Source organism: Giraffa tippelskirchi, chromosome 1 (assembly GCF_054371585.1).
Source record: "Giraffa tippelskirchi isolate mGirTip1 chromosome 1, T2T-mGirTip1v1.2.pri, whole genome shotgun sequence".
Taxonomy (NCBI): Eukaryota; Metazoa; Chordata; class Mammalia; order Artiodactyla; family Giraffidae; genus Giraffa; species Giraffa tippelskirchi.
In genome coordinates, this window is record NC_137275.1 from 11,612,745 (window position 1) to 11,635,598 (window position 22,854).

A 22,854-nucleotide genomic window follows, 5' to 3' on the forward strand; every position below is an offset into this window, starting at 1 on the left:
TTTAGTTCCCTTCAAGAGAAGGGCTCTGGGTTTGAGGGGTCGGACCTTGACCCTTGGGGTGCTTGGTGACTCGGCCTCTCTGAACCTCGGTTTACTCATCTGTAAATGGAGATGAGTTGAGGCTCCCCGACTTGCCCTGCTGGCCTGGGCCCCCCTGAGGGAGACCCTGCATGCCCTGCGGACACCCAGTACTCACGGCACACCCAGTGTGGCAGAGGCGGGGCTCACACCCCGGTCTCTACCCTTCAGCCTGGTCTTCCCCTTCAGGGTCTGAGCCCCACTGCAAAATAAGGAACCAGTTTATTCCCATGAATCATCTGCACAGGCCTCCTGTACCCAGGCTGAGAAGGCTTCCACAGCCCATTCCTTGGGAAATCCTCGAAAAGATTCCGTTACTTCTCTGTAATTATCGAAATGACCCGGCGTGCTTGTCAGTCTCCCCACTGCTGAGATTACACACTGAAATCTTTCCTGCCTGCCCGGACTGAATGGGGGGTGGGGGATGGAAGCCAGGTGTAGCAACATGACCATTCCCTAGTGTCTGTGTGTGGGAGGAGGGTTCTCCCAAGCTTCCTGGGTGGGGCTTGTACACAGTCTGTAGGTGGGTGACTTTGATTGGCGATGCCCCTCCAAGGTGTGTCAGCTTAAATTCAGGGTATGTGGGTGGTTACCCCTGGGGCGCTGGAACTGTCCCTTTGGAGACAGCCTTGCTCTCTGAACCTCAGAGCTGGCTGAAGCAGTGCAGGGGCTCTGTGGCTCTTGGCCTTGTCTGTGTGAGGTCTGAGATGCTGCTGGCTCTGCCTCCACACCCTGCTCCCCTCAAAGCAGTCTGCTGGGAGACAAAGCTCCATTTGGCAGTTTCTGCCCTGCCCAGGATGGCTTGGCCCTTCACTTGAAGGGGTGGGTGGGTGTGAATGTGCTTTGAAGGTGCTAACAGTTCCTCTGCTAGACACAGATTCCTCGAAAGCTGATCCCAACTCACTCAGAACTGGGGAAAACATGGCCAAGGACTTAGATCGTAAAAATCCGGAGGCCTCCAGAGAGCTTCTGAGATACTGAGAAAAGAAAAGTTGAGATGGCCCTAAGTAGATAGATACTGTAGTTTGTCAAGTAAAATGAGTGAAGGCATTCTCAGGGATACGGCGCGGCGGAATGAATGCTTGGGTTTGCCCCTAACAAGGCCTACACGCGTCATGGTGGGCTATACTACTCACTTCCAGATGGGAGCCCACCCATGAAGACCTACTGTGTGTCTGGTGCCATGAAAGGTTCTTAACCTGCAGCTTCTCCTTTAAACCTCATCTTCCCCCACTCCAACCTGCCCAGGGGACCCACTGCTCAGAACAGGGGTCCAGCTCAGTGAGATGAAGGCAGCCAGTAAATGGAGCTGCTTCCAATGGAGACACTGTTTACAGTCACGGACAAGCATCCTCTTTGCAGGAGGCATTCCCTAACTTACGGAACCTATTCTGTTTTCTGCTTGCTTGTTCTTCTGAGCTTTTTTTTTTTAAAAGAATATGTATTTATTTTTGGCTGCGACACGTCTTAGTTGCAGCACGCGGGCTTCTCTCTAGTTGAGGCATCTGGCTTAGTCGTTGCACCTTGAGGGCTTAGTTGTCCCGTGGCTGGTGGGAATCCCAGCTCCCCAACCAGGGGTCGAACCCGCATCCCCCACGCTGCAAGATGGATTCCCAACGACTAGACCACCAGGGAAGTCCCTCTTCTGAGCTTTTCGGTCTTAGCGGTACCCTCTTGAGTTTACCTTTCTCTTTGGAGTGTGCATCTGCTTACCTTTCCCATCTGTTTGTAAGTGTCTGCAGGGCCAGGACAGCACTGGGGTGCAGATGTGTTCTACCACCCTATTCTGGAAGTCCCATCAGGCGTTTAGGCTTTTGTTTGATGGGAGTGGACCATTGCTGCTCAAGTCAAGGTGGGAACAATTTTTGTTAGGGTGGAGTATTCCTGGGGAAAACAAGACATGACTGTCATGAATATTGAGGAAATAGAGAGGAATGTGGTCTGGTTGGAATACAGGCTCAGAGTCCAGAAGAGACACAAAAGGGAGGAAGGGACCAGATCGGGGGATGTCCAACAGAACGTCCAATGGGCAGCTCATACTTAACACGCCCTCACCATAGTTGGGTTTCCCACGTGTCCATCCCCAGAATGACGACCGCCACTTTACCAGCTGTTCTGGCCCCAGCCTTGGACTTCCCCTTTCCACACCATATTTAGTTCTCCAGTGAGTCCTGTTGCCTCTACATTTAAAGACTTCTGAATCTGACAGATTTTTCACTGCTTCCACCCTCCTCATGCTATCTCGCCTGGACTGCAAAAACAAAAGGCCAAACTGGCCTTTCTCCCTGGCCCTCCTCCAGCCTGCACCGAGCACTGCTGCTGGACCGGTTATCAAAATACAGGGCCTCCTCCAGCCTGCACCGAGCACTGCTGCTGGACCGGTTATCAAAATACGGGGTCGAGCTGTTCCTTTGCTCTCCCATCTGAGACCGATGGTGCCCTGTCGTCCAGCCTTGCATCCCTGACCTCTCCTCACTGCCGCCTTCTCCCTCTGGGGCTCCAGGCCCCCGGCTTCCACACCCTCCCTAGAGCTTGCTGCATGTGGGTCTCCAGGCTTGGGCCTTGCTGTGTCCCTTGTCTGTGCATTCTTTCCTCAAATAGCAGCATGACTCGCTGCCCATTTGCTGTGGCAGCTTCACCTCCTAAGTGGCCCTCCCATCCTGGCCTTCCAGCGAGCAGCCACTCTCACTTGCCGTGTCCCAGCCTAGCACAGTGCCCAGCACGTAGTTGGTGCTCAGGAAGTCTCTTGTTGATTGAAAGGCGGGCTCTGTGGCGGAGATGATAGGCAGCCATGGAAGGTTTTATGTGTGGACGTAAGAAAGGCTCTCCTGATGGCTCAAATGGTAAAGAATCTGCCTGCCATGCAGGAGACACAGGTTCGATCCCTGGGTCGGGAAGATCCCCTGGAGAAGGAAATGGCAAACCACTCCGGTACTCTTGCCAGAACTCCATGGACAGAGGAGCCCTGAGGGCTACAGAGAGTTGGACACGACTGAGTGGCAGATACCGCCTTTATTCCCACCAAGCAGGCATCAGGCCCTTGCTAACCTTCCACTTGGAGCCAGAGCTGTCATTCACTTTGCTGCCTTCAAAGTTGCTTTGTGAACCCAGCATCACGGCACTTCTCAGGCTGGCGGCAAAGAGCGTTTCTCACCTGTTTTCTCTCAACACGTTTGATTGCTACACCTCGGAAAGGAAATTCTCTGCCAGGTTAAAAGCAGGCGGTGAGGTGGACATCCAGAAAGGAACATTCCAGAAGGAGGGAGCCTGATACACTCCTCCCTCAAGGCCCTGTTGCCCCCCAACCTGCAGTGTAGTTGGAAGGTTTCCCCCACCTCACTGGCTGTGGAGGAGCCTCTTCACATTCTAAACCGCCTGGGATCACTTCCCTGTAAACTGGCTCTGGCAAGTGAGTGCCCGCTGCCAGTAGCAGCCAGCAGATCTGCTACACAGGCAGGTTTGGGGCTTGCTTTTAAAGCTCTGCAGTCCCTACATTCCAGATCTAGAATGTACTATATGTGAGTGTGGTAGTCGCTCAGTCGTGTCCGACTCTGCAGCCCCATGGACTGTAGCCCGCCAGGCTCCTCTGTCCATGGGGATTCTCCAGGCAAGAATACTGAAGTGGGTTGCCATTTCCTTCTCTAGGGGATCTTCCCACTATATATATACACACATGCACATATGTGGGAAAAAATGACTTATGTGAAGTTAAATTCCAGGGGGTGTAGTGTTCGTACCAGTTTGGTGTTTCTGTGCTTCCAAGCACAGGATCTGTGGACTCAGCTTGAACAGGGCAGAGGCCAGCGTGCATGCATGCTGTGTGCTCAGTCGTGTCCAACTCCTTTGTGACCCCATGGATTGTAGCTCACCAGGCTCCTCTGTCCATGGGGATTCTCCGGGCAAGAAGCCTGGAGTGGGTTGCTGTGCCCTCCTCCAGGGGATCTTCCCGACCCAGGGATCAAACCTGCATCTCCAGGTCTCCTGCATCGACAGGAGGATTCTTTACCACTTGGGCCACCTGGGAAGCCCTGGAGGCCAGCTTAGGGGATGTTGAACTCGAGCACTGAGTTTCCCACGGGGTGACCTATTGCCAGTCAGCATGCAGAAGGACCACCTGGGCATCCCTTTCAGATGGGGGTGGGGTGTGTATGCGAAGGGACAGATGGCCAGAGCAGGACCGACCTCGTCCCTTCTGTCCCTTGACTCCCTGCCCAGGACGACGGAGTGCTCTGTAGGCAGCGTGGAGACAGTGCCCCTGCCTGTGTGGAGCTCCCTGCCTCAGGTGGGACTGAAACAGGCCGCCCGATGACAAAAGGAGGTGGTTTGATCGCCACCTTGACAGAAGGCCGGCAGGCAGCACAGGCATGGGGTCGGGCCAGGAGAGCTCTGGGGTCCTGTGGTCTGACCTTTTAACAAACAGAAATGCTGGGCTCAGAGAAGGCTCCAGAGCTGTTGGGGGTCCCTAGGGGTGGGGACGTGCTCCACTGGCTTTCTGGAGGTTTCTTCAGGTGCCTGGACTGTGATGTCAGTGTCCACCTATTGCCAGTCATCTTGGGAACCCCCCCCCAAGTGTTAGCTGGCTCGGGGTCACTTCCACTTCTCTCCCACCCTCCTTGCCCCCTCCACTTCCTGTGCTTGGGCCCAACTTGATCCTGTCACAAGTATATGTAAGCAGCTGCTTTGTAGTGGAGCCCAGGCCTGGCTCTGGACACTCCCCGGCAAAGGCCTGTCCTCACGGAGCTCACGGTCTCCGGGGAAACCAACACTCAGGACTGATCCCAAGAGGAAGAAACATGCCAGGCGGTGTCATCCCAGGGGATCTTGAGCAGCTGGGGGCTGGGAACGGACCAGTCAGGTGGAGTGGGGTTGGCGAGAGAGCCCCGCGCAGGTTGTGGACCCTTGTGGCCAGAGCCCTGCGGTGGGGGGAGTTACAGGCAGGCAGGAGAGGGTGCTGGACTCTGGTGCTGGGGGTCAGGCCGCCCCACCAAAGCCCAGTCCCGAGGTTCAACAGCTGAGCCGTGTAGTCAAGTCCGTGGAGAGATTGTTCTGTAGCTAAGATGTGAGGCAGATGCGTGCATGCTTGGGGTGTCTGACTCTTTGTGACCCCACCGACTGTAACTCCGCAGGCTCCCCTGTGCATGACATTTTCCAGGCAGGAATACTGGAGCAGGTTGCCATGCTGCTTCCCCGGTGGGATCTTCCCCACCCACGAATTGGACCCGCGTCTCCCTCATCTCCTGCATTGGCAGGCAGATTCTTTACCACTTCACCACCTGGGAAATCCATGTGAGGCAGGAGGGGGGCCGATTAGGAAGCTGCTCAAAGACGAAGGCATCGTCAGCAGCTGCATCCAGTCCTCAGTCCTGACGTTTCCCACACACATTCCCCGTCTTGCCAAGCCCTGCCCGTAGCCATGGTGCCCAAGGTTAAATCAGTGGATCTCAGTGAGAGCCAGTTTTGCCCCCACCCCCACCCTGTTGAAGGGTATTTGGCAATATCTGAAGACATTTTTGTGCTACTGGTATCTAGTGGGCAGAGGCCAGGGGTGTTGCCAAACATCCCACAATGCACAGGACTGTCTTGCAACAAAGAGTTCCCCAGCCCAAAATGTCAGCAGGGGCGAGCAAAGAACCCCAGTAGGTAACATTCTAACTCACCAGGTTAGCACTTGAAAAGAAGTGTGTCCTCAGTGCTTTGGGAACAAGAGGGAAGGGCCAGCTGTGTCACAGAGCCTCAGGGAAGGTTTCTGGAACAGGGGCACTTTTGAGTTGGGTTTTGGAGGGTGACTAAGAGCTTTCCAGGAAGGGCAGTTGAGACAGCAGAGATGGGGGGAGTCTGGACAGGGAATGCAAGTACATGGAGGTTGGAAGAAGTTGAGCTTGTGTCCTCTCAACACTGTTACGGACTCACTGGGGCCTTGGGTATCTTTCTTATCCTCTGTTGTCGTTTACTTGCTCAGTCGTCTCTGACTCTTTGCAACCCCATGGACTGGAGCCCACCAGGCTCCTCTCTCCATGGGTTGCCATTCCCTTCTCCAGGGAATCTTCCCGATCCTGGGATCAAACCCATGTGTCCTGCATTGGCAGGCGGGTTCTTTACCATCTGAGCTACCATTTCTTACCCTTGGCGGGGAGGCAAAGAAAAGGTTGCACCAGCGCGGTGGCCCTGTCCCTGGTTACACTGTGGAGGCTGACCCTAACCCCCCAAGTCTCCCCTCCTGACTCCTCTGAAGGCCCTGGGCAGGCAGAGGGAAAGCGGGGACAGGAAGGGAGGTGGCGTCATGCTGGGCCCAGCGGGGAGTGGTATGCCCACTCTCACATTGGGGGACCCCCTTGGGCCCCTGTTCTAGGGCCTGGTTTGCTTCAGGGTGGGGGCTGGGCAGGGAGCCAGAAGGAAGGTTCTGGGCGTGGCCACTCCTGCCCGTTTCCAGGCTCTACACTTACAGATGGGTAGCTGGGTAGCTTGTCACCATCGGTGCAAACCTCTGTTCTCTGAATTAAGGAGTCAGGCTGACAGTGACTCCAGACATAGGTAATGGAGTAGAACCAAGAGAGGAGCAAGGGCGCTCAGCTGAGTTCAGGTCCCAGCCCCCCCACTTACCAGCCAAGCGGCCTTGGGCACATCCCTCCAAGTCTCTCTGCCCCACTTCTTTGCCTGTAAAATGGGGTAACCTTAGGATAAGGTTACCCGGAAGGGTACTGTGAGGTTTCAAAGAGAATCAACTGAAGGGTCACCCCGGCTGTCTTGAGAGAGGTCATCAGCATATGATGGTTGTGTTTTCATAAATGGCTGCCAGGGACTGGCACGCCCCGGTCTTTTTGAGGGGGCTTAGAAGCCGCAGTGGTGAATCAGACCTGGGCTCTGTCCTGTATGGGGGTCTACTTAGTGAGAAGCTTTGCAGGTGTAAGAATGACATGTGTCCAAGGTAGCAAATAATAAGGGTGAGAGGCTGGGGAAGGTAGTGTGGGCTTTCTGGGCTGGGAGAGATCATTTCTACCTTGGAGCATCAGGGAAGGCTTCCTGGAGGAGGCAAGGAGCCTTTGCCCGAGCGTTAGAAGATAATTCAGAGAAGGTCGTCTGGGAAGTAGGGAAGGTATTCCAGCCTGCTGTGAATAAAGGGAAGAGTATCAGTGTGAGTGACCTGCTGGAGGAGGGCAGGGGGCAGAATGGGAAATGGACTTTGGACTGTGGCTTAGAGCTACTTCCTCTGGGTGAGAGAGGGAGCCTCCAAGGTCGAGCAGGGTGGGCTGGCTGGACCCTGGACTGAGCCTCTGGGTTCAGTTCTGCAGGTCTGGAAGCAGAGAGGTTTGTGGAACCACTTGGCAGACATTGAGTTGGGTCCCCCGCGAGCAGAAGGCCCCGCAGGTCACGTTCGCCGTGCAGGTCAGCTTCCAGGGCCTGCTTTTAGGAACTGAGTGTGTCTAGAAAGCCAGCGCTCTGGAAACTTAATCCTCCCAAAGGTCACTTTGCCTGGAGGAGGCCGCCAGGGACCATCAGCAGCTCCAGAGGAGCAGGGCTGTGTCCCACGGCTTCACTGATGTGGCTACGTCCACGGGGTTCCCAAGGGGGCCAGGCCTGCCGTGGCAAAGGAACCATGCCCTGCGGCTGGGGGCCACTCCTTAACCTTACCTGTAAAGTGCCATGGTGACCTCTGGCCTCAGAGGACACAGGAATGTGAAAGCTCCTTGGGGGGCGCAGGTGGGGGGGCTTTAGGGATTCTCCCTTCCACGTGTGGAAAGATGTGGGGGGAGAATGCTTCATTTGCTGGGCTGGGGAGGGGCCTCCATGCACAGGTGGGAGGTGAGAACGGTCCAGGATCCTCTGAGTGTGTGATCAGAGTCAGGACATAGAGCCTGGTGGGTTGGTGGAAGGCAGAGGGGTCAGTTCAGATGTTGTCACGGTATTGTCCTGGTCCCAGGAAGGGCAGGAAAAACTGGAATCTGGCTGGGGTGGGAAGATGAGGTGGATGGACTTGGGACAGGCCTGGGATGGCAGGGCAGGGCAGGGCTGAACAGCGGGTCAGGGTCAGGGCCAGGGCCGGGACAGGCCTGGGGTCAGGTGGGTTGCGGAGGGACACACCCAGGGTTGAGAGTGGGGGGCAGGGCTGGGATGCGCCTGGGGACCCAGTGAGACGACAGGAGGTTTTCACAGGCTCTGCCCACATCCGCTAGGCACCCACGGGCCTCAAATGCCAAGGCTTCCTTCTGGTTTCTGCCTGAAGCCCGTGTCCCCTGATGGTGGGGTGGGGTGGGAGGGGCGCCCCAGCCCCACACGGCCAGGTCTGCCATGAGCCTGGGTGGTCGCAGACACTTTGGGGACAAGGAGGCGTCCCCCTTTGGCTGGGGAGCAGAGGGCGGAGTTTTGCTGCTGGAGTGTTCTGTTTGTTGTGTTCAGCCTAGAGAGCTCGCCCCCAGTTGTGTTTGGAATGTGGACGGGGCCCCCAGTTGTGTTTGGAACGTGGACGGGGGCGCTGGAAGAGCCTGCTAGGACTAACCCGAGGTTTCACTCGCCCCAGCTGCTTTAGGGGAAGGGTCTATAGGGGCAGGACTGCCTCCCAGGGCCGCTGCTTAACTCACCTTCCACTTCTCCATGCGCCCCTCCCCCCGGCTCCCTTTTAAGGGCAGGGCCAGGCTGGGCATCGCCGTGGGCATGAGTCCCCCCCCCCGGGTGATGGTCTCACCTGTCATGCCCACGTGCGGGGCTGAGAGCACTCAGTCAGCCTCGGAACAAGGGCCTCAGAGCCGCCCGGCCACAGACCACTTTTGCCAGCTTCTCTATGAGGGAAGTTGTCGGTAGAACATTCCAGTCCAGAAGACTAACCTGAGCAGGAGTAGATTGGGTTCAGACGGACGTTTACTGGATCCTACACACCATTGTTTTATTGCAGGGTTGTTTAGGGACAATAAAATCCTTCCATTTTAAACACACAACTAGAGTTTGACAAGTTAAATACCATCCCATCACCCCAGCCACCAGCTTTCCAGTCACCCCAGGGGCCTCTCTGCCTCCCCCTCCCCCAGGCCCTGGCAGCCCCAGCGATGACCGCTTTCTGTGGCCCGTGGGCTGGCCTTTCCTGGACTTCGATCATCGATCAGAGCGGACCCCTGCAGTGTGTTCTCCTTTGTGTCCAGCTTTGTCGTTCAGCGTGAGGCTTTTGAGGCTCCTTCTGTGGTTGAGGGTCCACAGCAGTTTGTAGCCCTTTGTTCCCGAGTCGTGTTCCTCTGGGTGGACAGCGCAGTTTGCTTCTCCAGGCACCTGGGGGTGGACCTTTGGGTTGGTTGTTTTCCACTTAGGGGCTGTCATGAACTTTTATCTGTGTCTTCCTGTGGGCATGCACTTTTATTTCTCTTGGGTAAATACCTAGGAGTGAGGTTTTTTGCATAAGTGTTATGTTTAACTTTATAAATAACCAGCCCAACTCTTTTCCAGCTGTATTATTTTACATTCCCCCCAGCAGTATATAAGCATTCCAGACTGCAGTGTCCTTACCAACATTTGGTGACGTCAGTCTTAAGTCTCTTGACTCTCCTGGGTATAGAGTGGTTTCTCACTATAGTTCTGATTTGCGTTTCCCAAAAGGCTAATGACCTTGAGCGCCTTTGCATGGGCTTATTTGCCATTCAGAGTATCTTCAGACGCTTGATGTCTCTCTGATTTCATTTTTTGCAAATGATTATTCTGCATCGGTTTAATGTATGAACACATATATTAAGTAACTATTCTATCATATGATGCTAAGTCCTAGGGGTAAAAGGACTGTGTAAACTTCCTCCCCCGCCCCCCCCAAAAAATAATTGAGCATCTGTTTGCTAACTGCTGTGATGGCTAAAGGAGATAAATGCACTTTGGAGCAGGTCAAAGAGGAGTTGGAGGAGAGGGATAAAGGGGCCAGGGACCGTGGTGTGTGTCGTGTTAAATGCTTTGCAAGCACAGGAGAGAGAGTGGCTGTCACCTCAGGCTTCACGCAGATGGCTCTTCAGGCCTGATAAGTGGGTGTTAGCAGCCAGGGAGAGGTGTTGCTGGCGAGGGCACAGCATTTATGGAGACCGGGGGGCTTGCAGGGATGGTAGGAGGGTGGTTGCCAGAGCTGGGACTTAGGGGGGCGCTTCTCTGGACTGTGTCGGGTGCGGGGTGGGTGATCCTGTGGCTAGGAAGCTGATAAGAGTCTGGGCCTCTGGCCTTGTTGAGGGGTGTTAAGGAAATGGGGGTGGGGAGACTGCGAGGTGGCCGGAAGAGATGGGGGTGGTTTGGGGGGCAGGTCAGATGCTCCCGCAGCAGCCTCCCTGGGACCCGACGCGTCCACAGCCCATAGCTGTTCCTTTCATAAGGCTCTTGGCTCTGGAGTGCATGTCGGCGGGTGTCAGGGATTAGATGCCTGGCTCTCTCTGCCCTCCTGGGAGGATGCTGGGCTCTGATGACAGAGCATCTCAGCACGGGGCCGCAGGTTTGCTGAGGCCCCTGGGCCATGTGTGTCGGGGAGTGCCGTGATCAACTTTGATAAATAGGATGTTTAAGCCTAATGACTAAGTCCAGAGCTGCTCCTGGTCTCCGACGCTGCTCAGTTCTCGCTGCAGAGTCCAGCCAGCCTTGGATTTGAGCCACGAAAGGGAGTTTCCCAAATCCAGGGATTTGGACAAGGAGAGGGCCCCCAGCTGCCTGCCTGCCTCTCTGTTCCTGCTCTTCCAGGCCAGAGGCTCTGGTTTGGGTCAGACGCCACCTGACAGCCTGGGGAGAGCTGGTTCTGAACCAGGGAGACCCGCTCCGGGGAGCTGGACTCAGAGAATGCGGCAGCCTCCTACTAATGGGAGAAAATTAGAGTTGTAGTTTTTTTTTTTTCCTAAGGAAACTTTTATGTCCCACATGTATTTCAAAAATGCGTATTTGTTTGGCAAGTACCAAAAGAAAGCAGATCACCTCACATCTTAGAAAAGAGTTAAATTACCTAGAATTCTTGTCACCCAGGCAGGTAAGTATACTTCTGGGATTTTTCTTATGGAGGTTTTGACGTCCGTATTTGTGTGTGCATGTGTCCACGTGTCATTTTCCCACCCAACTCCATTAATCCGGAGAGGTTGCCTGTGTTCATTCTGGTCTCCTCCCTGCAGAACCCGGCCATTGCGGACATCTACACGGAGCACGCCCACCAGGTGGTGGTGGCCAAGTACGCGCCCAGCGGCTTCTACGTCGCCTCCGGAGGTACCTGTCCGTCCGCGCGCGTGACTCCTGGGTGCATGTGGTGTGGCACGACCTTCCCCTCTCCGCCCCCTGAGTCCTGGGTGCCTGGCTTGGGAAGGTTTGGGGGGTGGGTGAAGGAGGCAGGGAGGAAGAAGGTCCAGGAGGGTGGGGTGGTAGGTGGGGCTGACGTGGGAAGTGTAAGCCACCGAGAAGCCCCTTTTCCAGAACTGAAGCTGGCAGTGTTCCAGCTGGTTCCAACTCGGAGGTCAGCGGGGATGCTCACGTGCTGTTAGCGCAGCTGTGCTGTGATGTATCAAAGCCCATTGAGTGTGTCTGTGTGTTTCTGACTTGTAGCTTTGCCTCGTGTCGCTTTTCTCTGCCGCCCCTTTCCCTGTACTGAACACAACTCTGGCCTCAGGCAGGCACTCATTCTGTTTGGCGGTTGGGGTCTTGGCTCCCTGCAGCTGGACTTTTGTGTGGCTCAGTGGGAGGCTGGGCAAGAGGAGGGACACGAGATGGTCATGCCGTAGGAGGCTCTGTTCACCCCGATGCTGTCTTGTCTACCGCTGAGGAAGGGGGGGGCACACAAATTAGACTGGCTCCCCCTGCATCTCCCATTCATTCACCGGTTTGTACACAGCAGGCATTGACGGGCAGCCTTGCCTGCGTCCAGCCAGGTCTCAGGCCCCGGGAAGGGCCCAGTGGATGAGCTGATGTGGGCCTTGTCAGCTCCCACCCAGAGGGGGATGGAAATGAGCAAATTGCTGAATGGACTAGTGGCCAGTGGAGAGGGGCAGGGATCATACGTACCTGTAGCCGTTCGTCTACACTGTCCTTTCTCCGTGTCTGGCAGGCAGCGTATAGTTGTCCCTGTAGGGGTTGCCCCTTCATAGCTGTGTTGTTGTTGTTTAGTCTCTGCCGTGTCTGTCTCTGTAACCCTATGGACTGTAGCCCGCCAGGCTTCTCTGTCCATGTGATTTGCCAGGCAAGAATACTGGAGTGGGTTGTCTTTTCCTTCTCCAGGGGATCTTCCCAACCCAGGGATCGAACCCGAGTCTCCTCTACCGCTGAGCCACCAGGGAAGTCCTCCTACCTGTGCAAGCCTTCCTTAAAATAACTCCCCTTCCTGGGCCTTAATTTAACTGTCTTGTCTGTAAACCGGAGCTTTAGTTCCTACCAGGTTGGTTTGGGGAGGACCCAGGGCAGCAATGCATGTGCGATGCCTGGGGTGGCCTTGCCTGGGTGGGCACCACAGGGGACCAGGTGTCTGTCCCTGAAACGCCTGGACACTCCGGGGTGAGAGGGGCGCTTGCTGATGGCTGATGCCAGCCACCCAGGGTTGTGTGTGTGGGGCTCGGCCAGGAGCTGGCACAAAGTGGGCCCTTAATGATTTTTATGTTTAGACCTGCTCGTGATTCCATCTGTAAAACTTGCTCTGATTTATATCCTATGATTTACTCTAGCCCTGTGATTCCCACCACCGCCCCCCTAGCCCCAGCCCCCACCCGCCCTGCTTGCCAGCAAAATGCCTCTTCATTCAAAGCCCAGGATTTGGCCCTGGTGCCTTTTAAAATGTGTCTTCTCGGGAGAGGAGTATGGTTGGCGCAGCTCAGCAGCCTGGTACTGGGAGCCATGGCCCAGCTGCTGAATCACTCTCGAGCCCAGGCCTGCCCTCTGGTTCCTGGGCAGGTCATTTAACCAACCAGCAGGAAGCATGGTCCTCACATGCTGGTGCAGAGACCGTTGCAAAGGACAGTCCGCAGAAGTAGAGGCTCCATCTCACGTTTTCCCTCTCGTGCAAGCTCCCGGGTTTGGTGGGGAAGTGAGCAGGGTGGGGCTGCGAGGCCGCTGGTTGTGGGTGGTGTGTTTTATGTTTCTAGCAAGCTGGTCCTTTGAATGGAGCAAAGACCAGGAAACATTTACTGCACAGAGATTAGTGCTCTGGGCTAAAGATAGTGTTGTGTGTAGAGTATGGAGCTGGAAACATGCCATGCTCTCTGACTAAAGTGGGTTACCCAGCACCTGGTATGTCCAGGGTGGAGGCAGGGGTCCCGGGACCTCGGGAAGCCTGCGGTCACTGCCAGATGGGGCTCCAGCCTCAGATCTGCGAGTCTTTAGATCCCCCTAAGTTTGGCTGGTCTATATTCAGGTAAAGGATCAAACCTTCCAGAAGGCCTGGGTGAGGAGCCCAGGCTGGAGGCCAGGCCCCCGGCCCTAAACCAGACAGCAGTGTATGCCTTTGGGGACCCTCGCTCCTCTGGTGGGCCTCAGGGTGGAGCCATTCTGGGGCCTGATTTACCTTTCTAGGGGATCTTCCCAGGCTGCTGGGGGAGGGTGGTGGTTTCCTGGATAGGTTTCTCCATCCCTGACACCCCAGTGATGCTGGTGTGAGCCCCACAGCAAAGTGGGGGATACAGGCTCACCATGAACAGATCCTGTTGTGTTCCTGGATGCAGCTTACTGTCTGGGGAGAGCCCCACTCCGGGTGGGTGGAAGGAGGCCTTGTGGAGGGAGGCGGGGAGCCCTTCCCCCTGGCCCTGTCTGCCCCCGTGCCCTGGGGTGCTCTGCTCTGTGGCCCTGTGAGTGCAGTGCGTGGACGCATGTGTGTGTGTTCACCAGCAGGTGCCTGGTCTGTGCTGCACCCCCGTGGCCTGGTGCAGGGGCCTGGTCCCCAGGGATACCCAGTTAGGGCTGCCCTCAGGCAATGGGGCCACGCCTGCTCTCTAAGCCCCTCTGTCTGTTTCCAGCCCAAGTGCTTCTGAAAAGAATTAAGTGCAGTTGCAGGGCCCATCAGAGGAGGCTGATGGTCCAGGTTGGGATTGGGGGGTGGGTGGTGGAGAAGAACTGTGATGCCAGGCCTGTTAAGGGGGGAGTGAGCGCAGGGCAGGGCAGGCGGGCCCCCCCTGAGCCCGGGGAGGGGGAGAGCGGCTCTGCTGTCTTGGCGGCCGGGGGTGGGGCTGTCTCTGACCTGTGCGGCAGACGCTGCTGTGTTCATGACTCCGTGTAGAGCCCTGGGCTGGCCTGAGCGCAGGGACTGCGCTCCCTGGTGCGTGTGAGAACGTGAGCACATGCACACGTGAGCACAGGCATTGGCGCGTGTGCCCTTCCTGCACACGCGGTACACCTTTCCCTTCTCCGGACTCTGCCCCTTTCTTGCCTCTTCCTGCCGGCCCGTTGGTTCAGCCAAGGGGCTTAACTCACTCAGGTCAGCTTCTGAGCTCACCTCGGGCAGCACGCCAGGCCGTCTGGCTGGACCTGGTCCAGACACTAGGGCCCCCTCACCAGTGCCATTCACAGGGAGGCCCATGTGCCCTCCCAGCTGTCCCATAGGTGGGCGGGAGTCCAGAGTGTGTGCCCGCAGAAGCAGGGTCCTCAGTGGCCTTTGCAGAACCTTAGTCAATCCACTGACCAGTTAAAAGAGTAACTTGTCTAGACTGCAGCGGACTGGGGGCTGGTCTAAGACTTCGCACGTGTCGACTCACTTTGTCGGCGCAACAGCCCTCTGGTGGCAGGTTATCCCCCCTCAGGTGCAGTCATAGGGGGTGTTTCAGACCCGCAGAGCTGCAAGGGGCAAGGGTCGCGTCTGCAGCCAACGCCCACGCTCAAGTGGACCCGAACAGCAGACGCTGGCTGTTCCCTTGGACCTCACTTTCAGTGAAGCCGCCAGGGATCCTGGAAGAAGGACGAACAGAACTGCTAAGGGGATGGGACTTCCCTCACCACCCCACCCCCGGTCCCCACCCCCGACCCACACAGGGCTGAGCTTCTAGCCTCGAGTTTGAGAAAGTGCATGTAAAACACTCCGCCTTTCCTGCTTCTTTGGGAGGGAGCGTGTCGGAGTTGGTGCTGGGAATTGGGTGTCAGGGTGGTGGCGGGCAGGGAAGGGGGTGATGCTTGATCACTGATCAGCCACAAGTGCTGCAGTGAGAAACCGGCCTGGCGTCAAGTTCTGCCTGGAGTGTCATCCCTCCCAGCCTCGACCTGTTTGTCTCCGGGAGGCTTTCAGCCACGGCTCAGCCACCGGTGCTGGCGGGGTGCCTGGCTCTATGAGTGGGGCCTGCAGGGCACAGGGGCACCCCTCGTTTCCACTGGTCACTGCAGTGCCCACACAGGAGAGACAGCGTCACTGGTTCTCAGGGAGGCAGCAGGCTCTGAGTGATGGCGTCTAAGTGCTGCTTACTGATGGATGCCTGCGCCTCCGGCCAGCCCACCAGCCTGGGGACTGCAGGCAGCACCACGTGGCGTGCCTGGAGCCCACGTGGCCCTGGCCCCGGGGTGAGCGTGGCCCTCACCGCCCCGTTGTCCCCACAGACGTTTCTGGGAAGCTGAGGATCTGGGACACCACGCAGAAGGAGCACCTGCTGAAGTATGAGTACCAGCCCTTCGCTGGGAGGATCAAGGACATTGCTTGGACGGAAGACAGTAAGAGGATCGCCGTGGTCGGGGAAGGAAGGGAGAAGTGAGTCTGGCTTCTGCCCCCGTCCCCCCTCTCCCCGTCCATGTCCCTTGCTTGGCTTTCTCTCCTGGGTGCCCCAGTGGGAGGGCTGCAGTGACATCGGTGTGGCTCGTACTGGGGGTGGCGGGGTGTGTGTTGAGTCCTGTGGGTGCTGGGCCTTCAATACAGGGCTGGCTCTAGCAGTACACGTCTTAAAACCTCGTGTCACCACGGGAAGCCCCCACCCCCACCCTGGGTTTATCTCTGGGCCCAGGCACCTCCTTTGATCTGACATCCTCGGCTCTTCGCCTCCTGGAACTGGTGCTGTTCTGCACACGTTCTAGATTCAGGGAGATGAAGCAGGTCAACCCATGGGGCTCCTTAGAGTGTTACTGGGGTCCCTCCCAGAAGCTTCCCCACCACCACACCTGCCGAGGAGGGAGGCTGGGTGTGATCACCAGGTGGGCACACCCCACACGGCCTTACTAGGGAGGAGGGACACTGGGCAGGTGGCCCTGGGCGGCTGCTTGCCCTCACGGAGCCGGTGACCAGCAGGGTCAGGACCTCGCTCCAGGCATCTGGCTCCAGGCGCAGGCAGGGTTCCGTCCTCAGCCCCCCTGCTGCTGTCCAGCACTGTGAGTTTGCGTATGTTTCCCTTACTCAGGCTTTCTCTTAGTGGGTGTCCCGATAAGCGTTCATCCTTCCACCGCTTCTCACGTCATCCCTGTTGGTTTTAATTCCTTCTTCACTCAGTCCCAGCTTGCAGTGCAAACAGCACATTTTTATTGACTGCCGACTGCTCGCTGACTGCAAGGCGGCATCTCCTTTCTAGCAGGAGCCAGTACCTGGGGTGTTTTCCTGGTCCCCATCTCCAACCACCACCCCCCATCACTCCCCCAAACCCCTCATTAAAACGGCCGTAAAACTGGTGAACCCTGAGCCGTTCACCTGGCCGGTGCTTCTGAGGCACCTTCACGTGGGAGGCTCCTTGGGTCTGGGGCTGTAAGACGGTCACCCGGACCCTACCCGGGGGCCCTCGGGGCCCCTCCCGCTAGCTCTCCCGCATTTCAGACAAAGCCGGGGTGCCAGTGTGTTGGTTCTTTCGGGGAGCACGTGTGAAGCACGGTTGTGAGCAGGGCTGCCCCCACGGGCATCCCTGCCCCCGGTCGCTAGCAACACGGCTGCCCGTCCCAGGGACCTGGCCAGGACTGACCTTTCTCTCCCGTGACTCCTCTCGTTGGGTGAAGGTTCGGAGCCGTCTTCCTGTGGGACAGCGGCTCCTCCGTGGGCGAGATCACGGGGCACAACAAAGTCATCAACAGCGTGGACATCAAGCAGAGCCGGCCGTACCGCCTGGTGACGGGCAGCGACGACAACTGCGCCGCGTTCTTTGAGGGGCCACCGTTCAAGTTCAAGTTCACGATCGGCGTAAGTGGGCATCTTTGGAGGGTGGTTTTAGGGGGAGCTTTGTGGCTCGTGCGTGAAGCCAGCGGAACCTAGACCTGTTAGATGCTGGTGGCAGATGGTCACGCGTGCACAGCATTCATGCCAGGTTGTCTGGGTGATGGTTCCAGCACTTGGAGGTGGGTGGGGAGCGGGTTCACCCTGGAACTGTGTGTATTTGCAGGGGGGCACATCTCTGACCAGGTGAGTGTCCCGGCCCAGAGGTGCCTTGTTAGGGGAGCCCAGGCCCGAGGCAGCCTGCCGTCTGGTTGTGCCAGTGTGAGGTCCACTGAGCCACCAGCGTGGCAGAGGAGGTGAGCTTCAGGGATGTCAGGGTCCGTTCCCTCCGGCGCCTCATGCGAGATAGATGAGGGCAGGGTCACACCGGTAAGGTGACACGTGGTGAGCAGAGTTGGGTGCTCTGCCTGTGCGGGCATGCTGTAAATGCTGAGTGGAACCACACAGCCTTCTGGTATGAATGACTGCAGGGCCTCGGTTCCCGCTGCTTTGCATGTGGGCCTGACCCTCTCTCAGGCTCATGTTATCCATCTGCAAGACGGGCGTGGGACATGGGCGTGAGAGCATTTTAGCCATGGAGTTGAGCTGTGCACAGCGCCCCCTGGGTCCAGAGTGGCCCACAAGGCTCATTTCCTGCCCCGGGGGTCTGAGGCTGGAGTATAGAAGGAAGGGCACCAAGCTGCAGACAGCCCACCAGTGAGTTTCACATACCAACCATGGGTGGTCGTGGTTCCAAACCTACCCTACCAGCGTCTCTTGTGAAAACACTGCAAAGCCATCAGCCCTGGTAGTAGAGGTGGACGTGGCTCGCTGAGCTGCAGAGTGGAGGACACTCTGCCCTTTATAGCCAGCCGTGTCCCCTGGAGGCAGCTGAGCTGGGCTTGGCCAAGGTCTGGAGACGTGTCCAGAATGTTAGTGGCTCACTGAAGAGTCCTGTGAACTCTGATGACGACTCAGTGAATCATGAAGAGCGGGCAGGGCATGGCCCGACAGTGGTGAGGGCTCTTGGTGGGGCCCTGGGGTGTCCCGGGGACAGGACCCGGGCCATGGGCAGCATTTCCGGACACGGGTCTCAGCCTGGCTTGCAGAGGGGCTTCTCCAGGTTCCCTGTTGGTGGTGAAGCGGGGTCAGTGTTATCCCAGGGCCCCCGAGCAGGGTCTCTGGCTGGCTGCCTGGGAGGCACAGAGGGTGCAGCTCCTCTGCCCTTCAGGGTGGGCAACCTGGAGTCCCTCCCGACCTCCCCAGCACCTCCCTGAGGCTGGCCCCGGGGCTGCTGGTTGTGGTGGGGTGGTGGCACAGCGCTGAAGGCCAGGGTTTAAGGTCATGTTTCCTGAGCGGGATAAGGTGCTCTGGAGCACGGATGAGTCATGCTGAGTCAAGTAGCTGGGCTTCCTGCGCAGTGACCAGTGGAGGAAGGAGGGGAGGTTTCCGTGGCAACCAGAGGCTTTCCCAGCTCATCTCTGTGAAGCTAGCCCGCCCAGCTCCCCACGCCCTGCACACACGCTGTGTTTGTTTTTACTTGGCTGAGCTATGGGTGGGCGGGGCTCCTTTCCACGAACCCCCCCACCCGTCCCCCTCAACCCACCCAAGGATTTAGTTCCTCTTTGCAGATGTGGGTTAGACCCAGCAGCTCAGTGGGGAGATAAGTGGAGCCAGGACTCTTTCCAGACTTGACCCGAGCCTGTGCTCCTCACCCCTGCCAGTCTTCTCTCTGTAGTATGTGTCCGTTCCACAGTACGTGTGCCTGATGATCTCACCTGGGGATCTGGCCAAAGGTTCTTCCCCTTTCCACGCTCCTTTCTCATCAGGGAATACCATCCTCGCCCCACAGCCCCGGCCGACGTCCATCTCCAGGGTGGGCACACAGCTTGTCCCCAGGTCTTCCTGTGTAAGGACCTAGCAGAGATCAGAAGGGGCTGTGGACCAAGAATGGGGTCCCTGAGTGGCAGCCCAGCACTGCAGCTGGCCAGCTCTGTGGCCATCGGGCTGGCCCTGCCTCTGAGCCCCCCCAGAAACAGGATGAGGACAGCCCTCCTCCACGGCCCCCAGAGCTGTGGGGACGAAAGGAGAGGTGCTGGTGGACATGTGAGTGTCCGCGAGGAGCTGTTGGGCTTCTGTTGGAAAAGATTCTGACAGCCTCAGTTGGCCTCGAACAGAAAGGATAGGAGGACATTCGGGGTCCCCCACACTCTCCTAAAATGCCTCCTAAGGGGCTGACGGCACGATCAGCTGTGACTGCTCCGTGTGTACCTGGCCTTGGCCCTCACGGCCCCAGAGTAAATCTGTAACGTGAGGGCTGCCCATTGGTCCACGTTCCAGCTCCTACCATCTTCCTCTTGACGATGTTTAGGTCTGTGGGGTAAGGGGTGGGGGTGAGGAGCCCAAAGGGGTCAAGTTCAAGTGGCTGCCTCAAAAAGGAGTAACTGGTGTTCCAGATCAACTCCCACTAGGCTCGGACCCGGGTGGAAGGAAAGCATTGTTACAGAATACGTGGGGTGGCCACCCGTTCACCTGCCGGCCTGAGCACAGGGGTCCTGTTGTTTTTCCTTCTTGTTCAGAGTTTGTTTAAACCACGTTCTCCTGTTGGCAGAGCAAGAGTGGAGACAAAGCTGAGTCATTCCCAACTGTAGCCAGAAGGTCCCGGTTCCCACCCGGCCCACTGTCCTTGTTTGTCTGAACCTGGAATGGGCTGAGAAGGCTGCAGGGGCACCGGGTGGAGGCCCTCCAGTTCCAGTTCCCCCTGGAATTGACCCCAGCCCCCCCGGAGAAGTGACTCCAGGGTCCAGGGGACCAGCTGTGGGACAGAGGCCGTGGGCAGCAGTGTCCTGTGCCCAGGGCTTTAGGTTCCTCTTCGAGGCCCTCAGGCTGGCCTGAAAGGAGGGCAGGTGGACCCTGCCCATCCCTGCCTCTCCCACGGGGCCTTCTTCCTGCTGAGGGCATCCCTGGCATAGGTGTGTCTGGATGTGTGGTCACAGGTCCGGTAAGCATCTCTAGCTCACCCATCTGTGCACCTGGCCACTTGTGGCCTTGGTGAGTTTCCACGCTTCTCCAGCCTCTACTTCCTCCTCTGTTGGGTGGGCAGGTGGGCGCTTCTGGAGCAAACACCTCTATGACTATCCACGGTCCATTCCATTGTATGCATGCCTGATGAAATGATGGCTCAGAACAGGAAGCGTTGGGGGCCTTCTTTGCCGCAGGCCTGCCCGTCAGACAGTGGCCGTGTGATCTGAGACTGGAAACTGCCCACCGCGTCTCCCCAGGCCTCTGAGAGCAGAGCACACCCTGGCTGAGGCAGGGACGCCCGGCCTCCCCCTCGCCCAGGTGGGCTGCACAATCTGGCATCTGGGTGTCTCACACATCACCCAACAGGAGGAGCTGCACTTCCTTCTAGAACCCCGGTCTACTGTGATTGCAAGTGTCACCTTCCTAGACACAAACTTTGAGCTCGAATGTGTGAGGTTTCCAGGCTGTTTTGGTTTCCCGTGTCCTTACGACAGGCCAAGAAACACAGCTTTGCGTTCAGGTGTGTCTCAGGTGCCCGCCCTGCCCTGGCCCGGGCACACAGCTGACCTGAGCTGTCCTTAGCCACCACACTCTCATGCCAGCTTTTCAGAAAGCTGTGTGCGTGTCCATGGGGGTCATGCCGGAAGGTCAGTGGGGCAGGGGGTGACCCAGCCAAGCTCTGAGGATGGTCAGTGGCCCAAGGAGGATTTGAAGGAGCCTTTTCATTCTCCATCAGGTCCTCTTTCTCCAGTGGTCACTCTGGGCAGATGTGTGAAGGGCAACAGGAGAGGCGGGGGAGGAAAGTGGTGCTGTCCCTCCAGGCACTTGGCAGAGGGACCCGACCTTGCAGAGGAAGAGGGAGCCGGGTTTGGGAGGGAGGGGTGGGCTGAAGGGGGCAAGGCAGACTTCCAGGTCAGGATGGACACCCACTCCCGGGGTGCTGACCATGGAGGCACCTGCTCCCCTCAGGGAACGTGGGGGTGGTGGGCCTGGGCATCAGAGCTCTCTGGTCCCTCTGCAAGCCTGTGATGCGGGATTAGGGGCATGTGACCCAGGGTTTCAACATACAGGTAGGAGTCCCGCTGCAGGACCCCACCGAGACCGGTGAAGCCAGGACGGGCTCTGGGGACACCCGTGCTGATGGGCTGGTCAGCTCAGTGGAGCCCCGTGGCTCTGTGTCCCTGTCAGTGACTGGACTCGGTGCATTACCTAATTACTGCTGGTGGCTCCCATCTCGGGTTTCTCAGTTGTGGGGGGAGGGATGATGGGGGAACAGTAATGATGAGGGGGATAATGATGGGTATAATGACAGTGGGGGAGGTAATGATGGGGCACAGGTTATAACAGGGTGGGTGGGGGGTAATTACGGTGGGGAGGTTCTTGGGAGAGTCCACTGACACTGCCCCAAGCAGAGCTCTGGCTTGGCTGCGCCTGAGGCTGGGCGGCCCCCACCCCAGAGGCCTGCAGGATGATGCCGCCCCTCCAGGACCTTAGGGGCTTCGGGGCCCTCGAGCCCAGCTCTGTCTTCTGAACCCTTCGTGATGTTTCCCCAGCCCGGTCCTCCTTTGTCCTCTGGCCTCCCCTCCCCGTGGAACTGGCTATTTTTAGCCGCATCTTTCTTTTTTTTGGTTAATGGGCTGCTCACTGTTCCTCCCTTTAAATTGGCTATTTTTAGGAGCAGACATCAGTCTCCCGCTCATCTGGGCTCTTGGCTCCAGTGGCAGGAAAAGCTGACGGGGAGACTTTCTAAAGCCACAGCGCCTGGTCCCCGGGGAACTGGGGGGACGTCGGCCCCGTCCAGTCTGCCTGGCGGCCTGCCTGGTTCAGGGGTGGAGAGATGGACGACAGACAGGTCCACACGTGTGACATCCCTGTAGGGCCAGGGGTTGTTGAGGGTGGCAGGCGGGCAGGGGTAGGCCTGGTGTCCCTGCTGACCTCTGAGCTGGGTGTGTAGGGGGGCTAGTCCTGTTGTCTCAAGGAACCACGGTACCCAGAGTTGGACGAGCCGGCATTGCAGGGTGACCCAGGGTCCCACTGGATCATAGCGTGTTCCTCACGCCCCCCAGCGTAGCCCCCCCTTTGGCCCCGTGGTCTGCTCCACCGCGGGACGCCTTGGCATGCCGGGTCAGTCACGGGGACCGGGGGGGGGTCGGCCCAGCCCCCTCCCTCGCCCACCTCACCACCCAGGAACCCAGAACAGCAGGGCGGGGTCAGCCAGTAGAGGTGTGGACGAGAGGACCAGACGTTTGGGCAGGTGTGTGGAGCAGTGGTCAGGTAGCTTTTCCTTTGGCCTCATGCAGGAGGAGCTGCCACGTCTGCATGTCTGTCCCCCCATCCCCACGGGGTGGTTCTGGGAGGACTGAGAGACGCCCTCCCACCACTCGTCCTGAACCACCCCGGGAACAGAGTCTGGGAGCCCTCGCCTCCCAGCAGGCTCCCTCGCAGCCCTGGGGACGGCAGGCCGCTGGCCGTGGGCCTGAGGAGTTAACGATCTGACCCCTGGGCTCCCCGCCTGGCTGGCCTGCCTGGCTGCCTCCTGTCCAGGGCCGAGAGCCAGAGCTTGCACAGGAAACCGGAGACCTGGGTTCCCAGAACCCCAGGCCGCTCGGGGCCTGGTTGTCCCCTGGGGAAAGAAGGGTACCCGAGGCTCCCCAGGGGGTCTGGAGGTGGTGGGGTGACTGTGAGCCGAGGTCGTGGGGCAG

At 58.0% G+C, this 22,854-nt stretch overlaps 1 protein-coding gene across 7 annotated transcripts in view; it reads left to right on the plus strand.

The window, feature by feature from the left end:
* Nucleotides 1–22,854, plus strand: part of WDR1 (WD repeat domain 1) — a 40,710-nt gene that overhangs the window by 1,085 nt on the left and 16,771 nt on the right. For 3 of the 7 annotated variants that reach the window (XM_081488560.1, XM_081488727.1, XM_081488474.1), the window contains exons 3-5: nucleotides 11,184–11,274; nucleotides 15,565–15,712; nucleotides 16,936–17,116. The exons of 1 other annotated variant lie outside the window; for it this stretch is intronic. In XM_081488560.1, the coding sequence (XP_081344686.1) occupies nucleotides 11,184–11,274; nucleotides 15,565–15,712; nucleotides 16,936–17,116 (420 nt within the window). Of the gene's footprint in view, nucleotides 1–11,183; nucleotides 11,295–15,533; nucleotides 15,717–16,935; nucleotides 17,117–22,854 lie in introns of all 7 variants that reach the window. 3 more of the 7 variants (XM_081488638.1, XM_081488387.1, XM_081488828.1) reach the window with 2 other exon arrangements.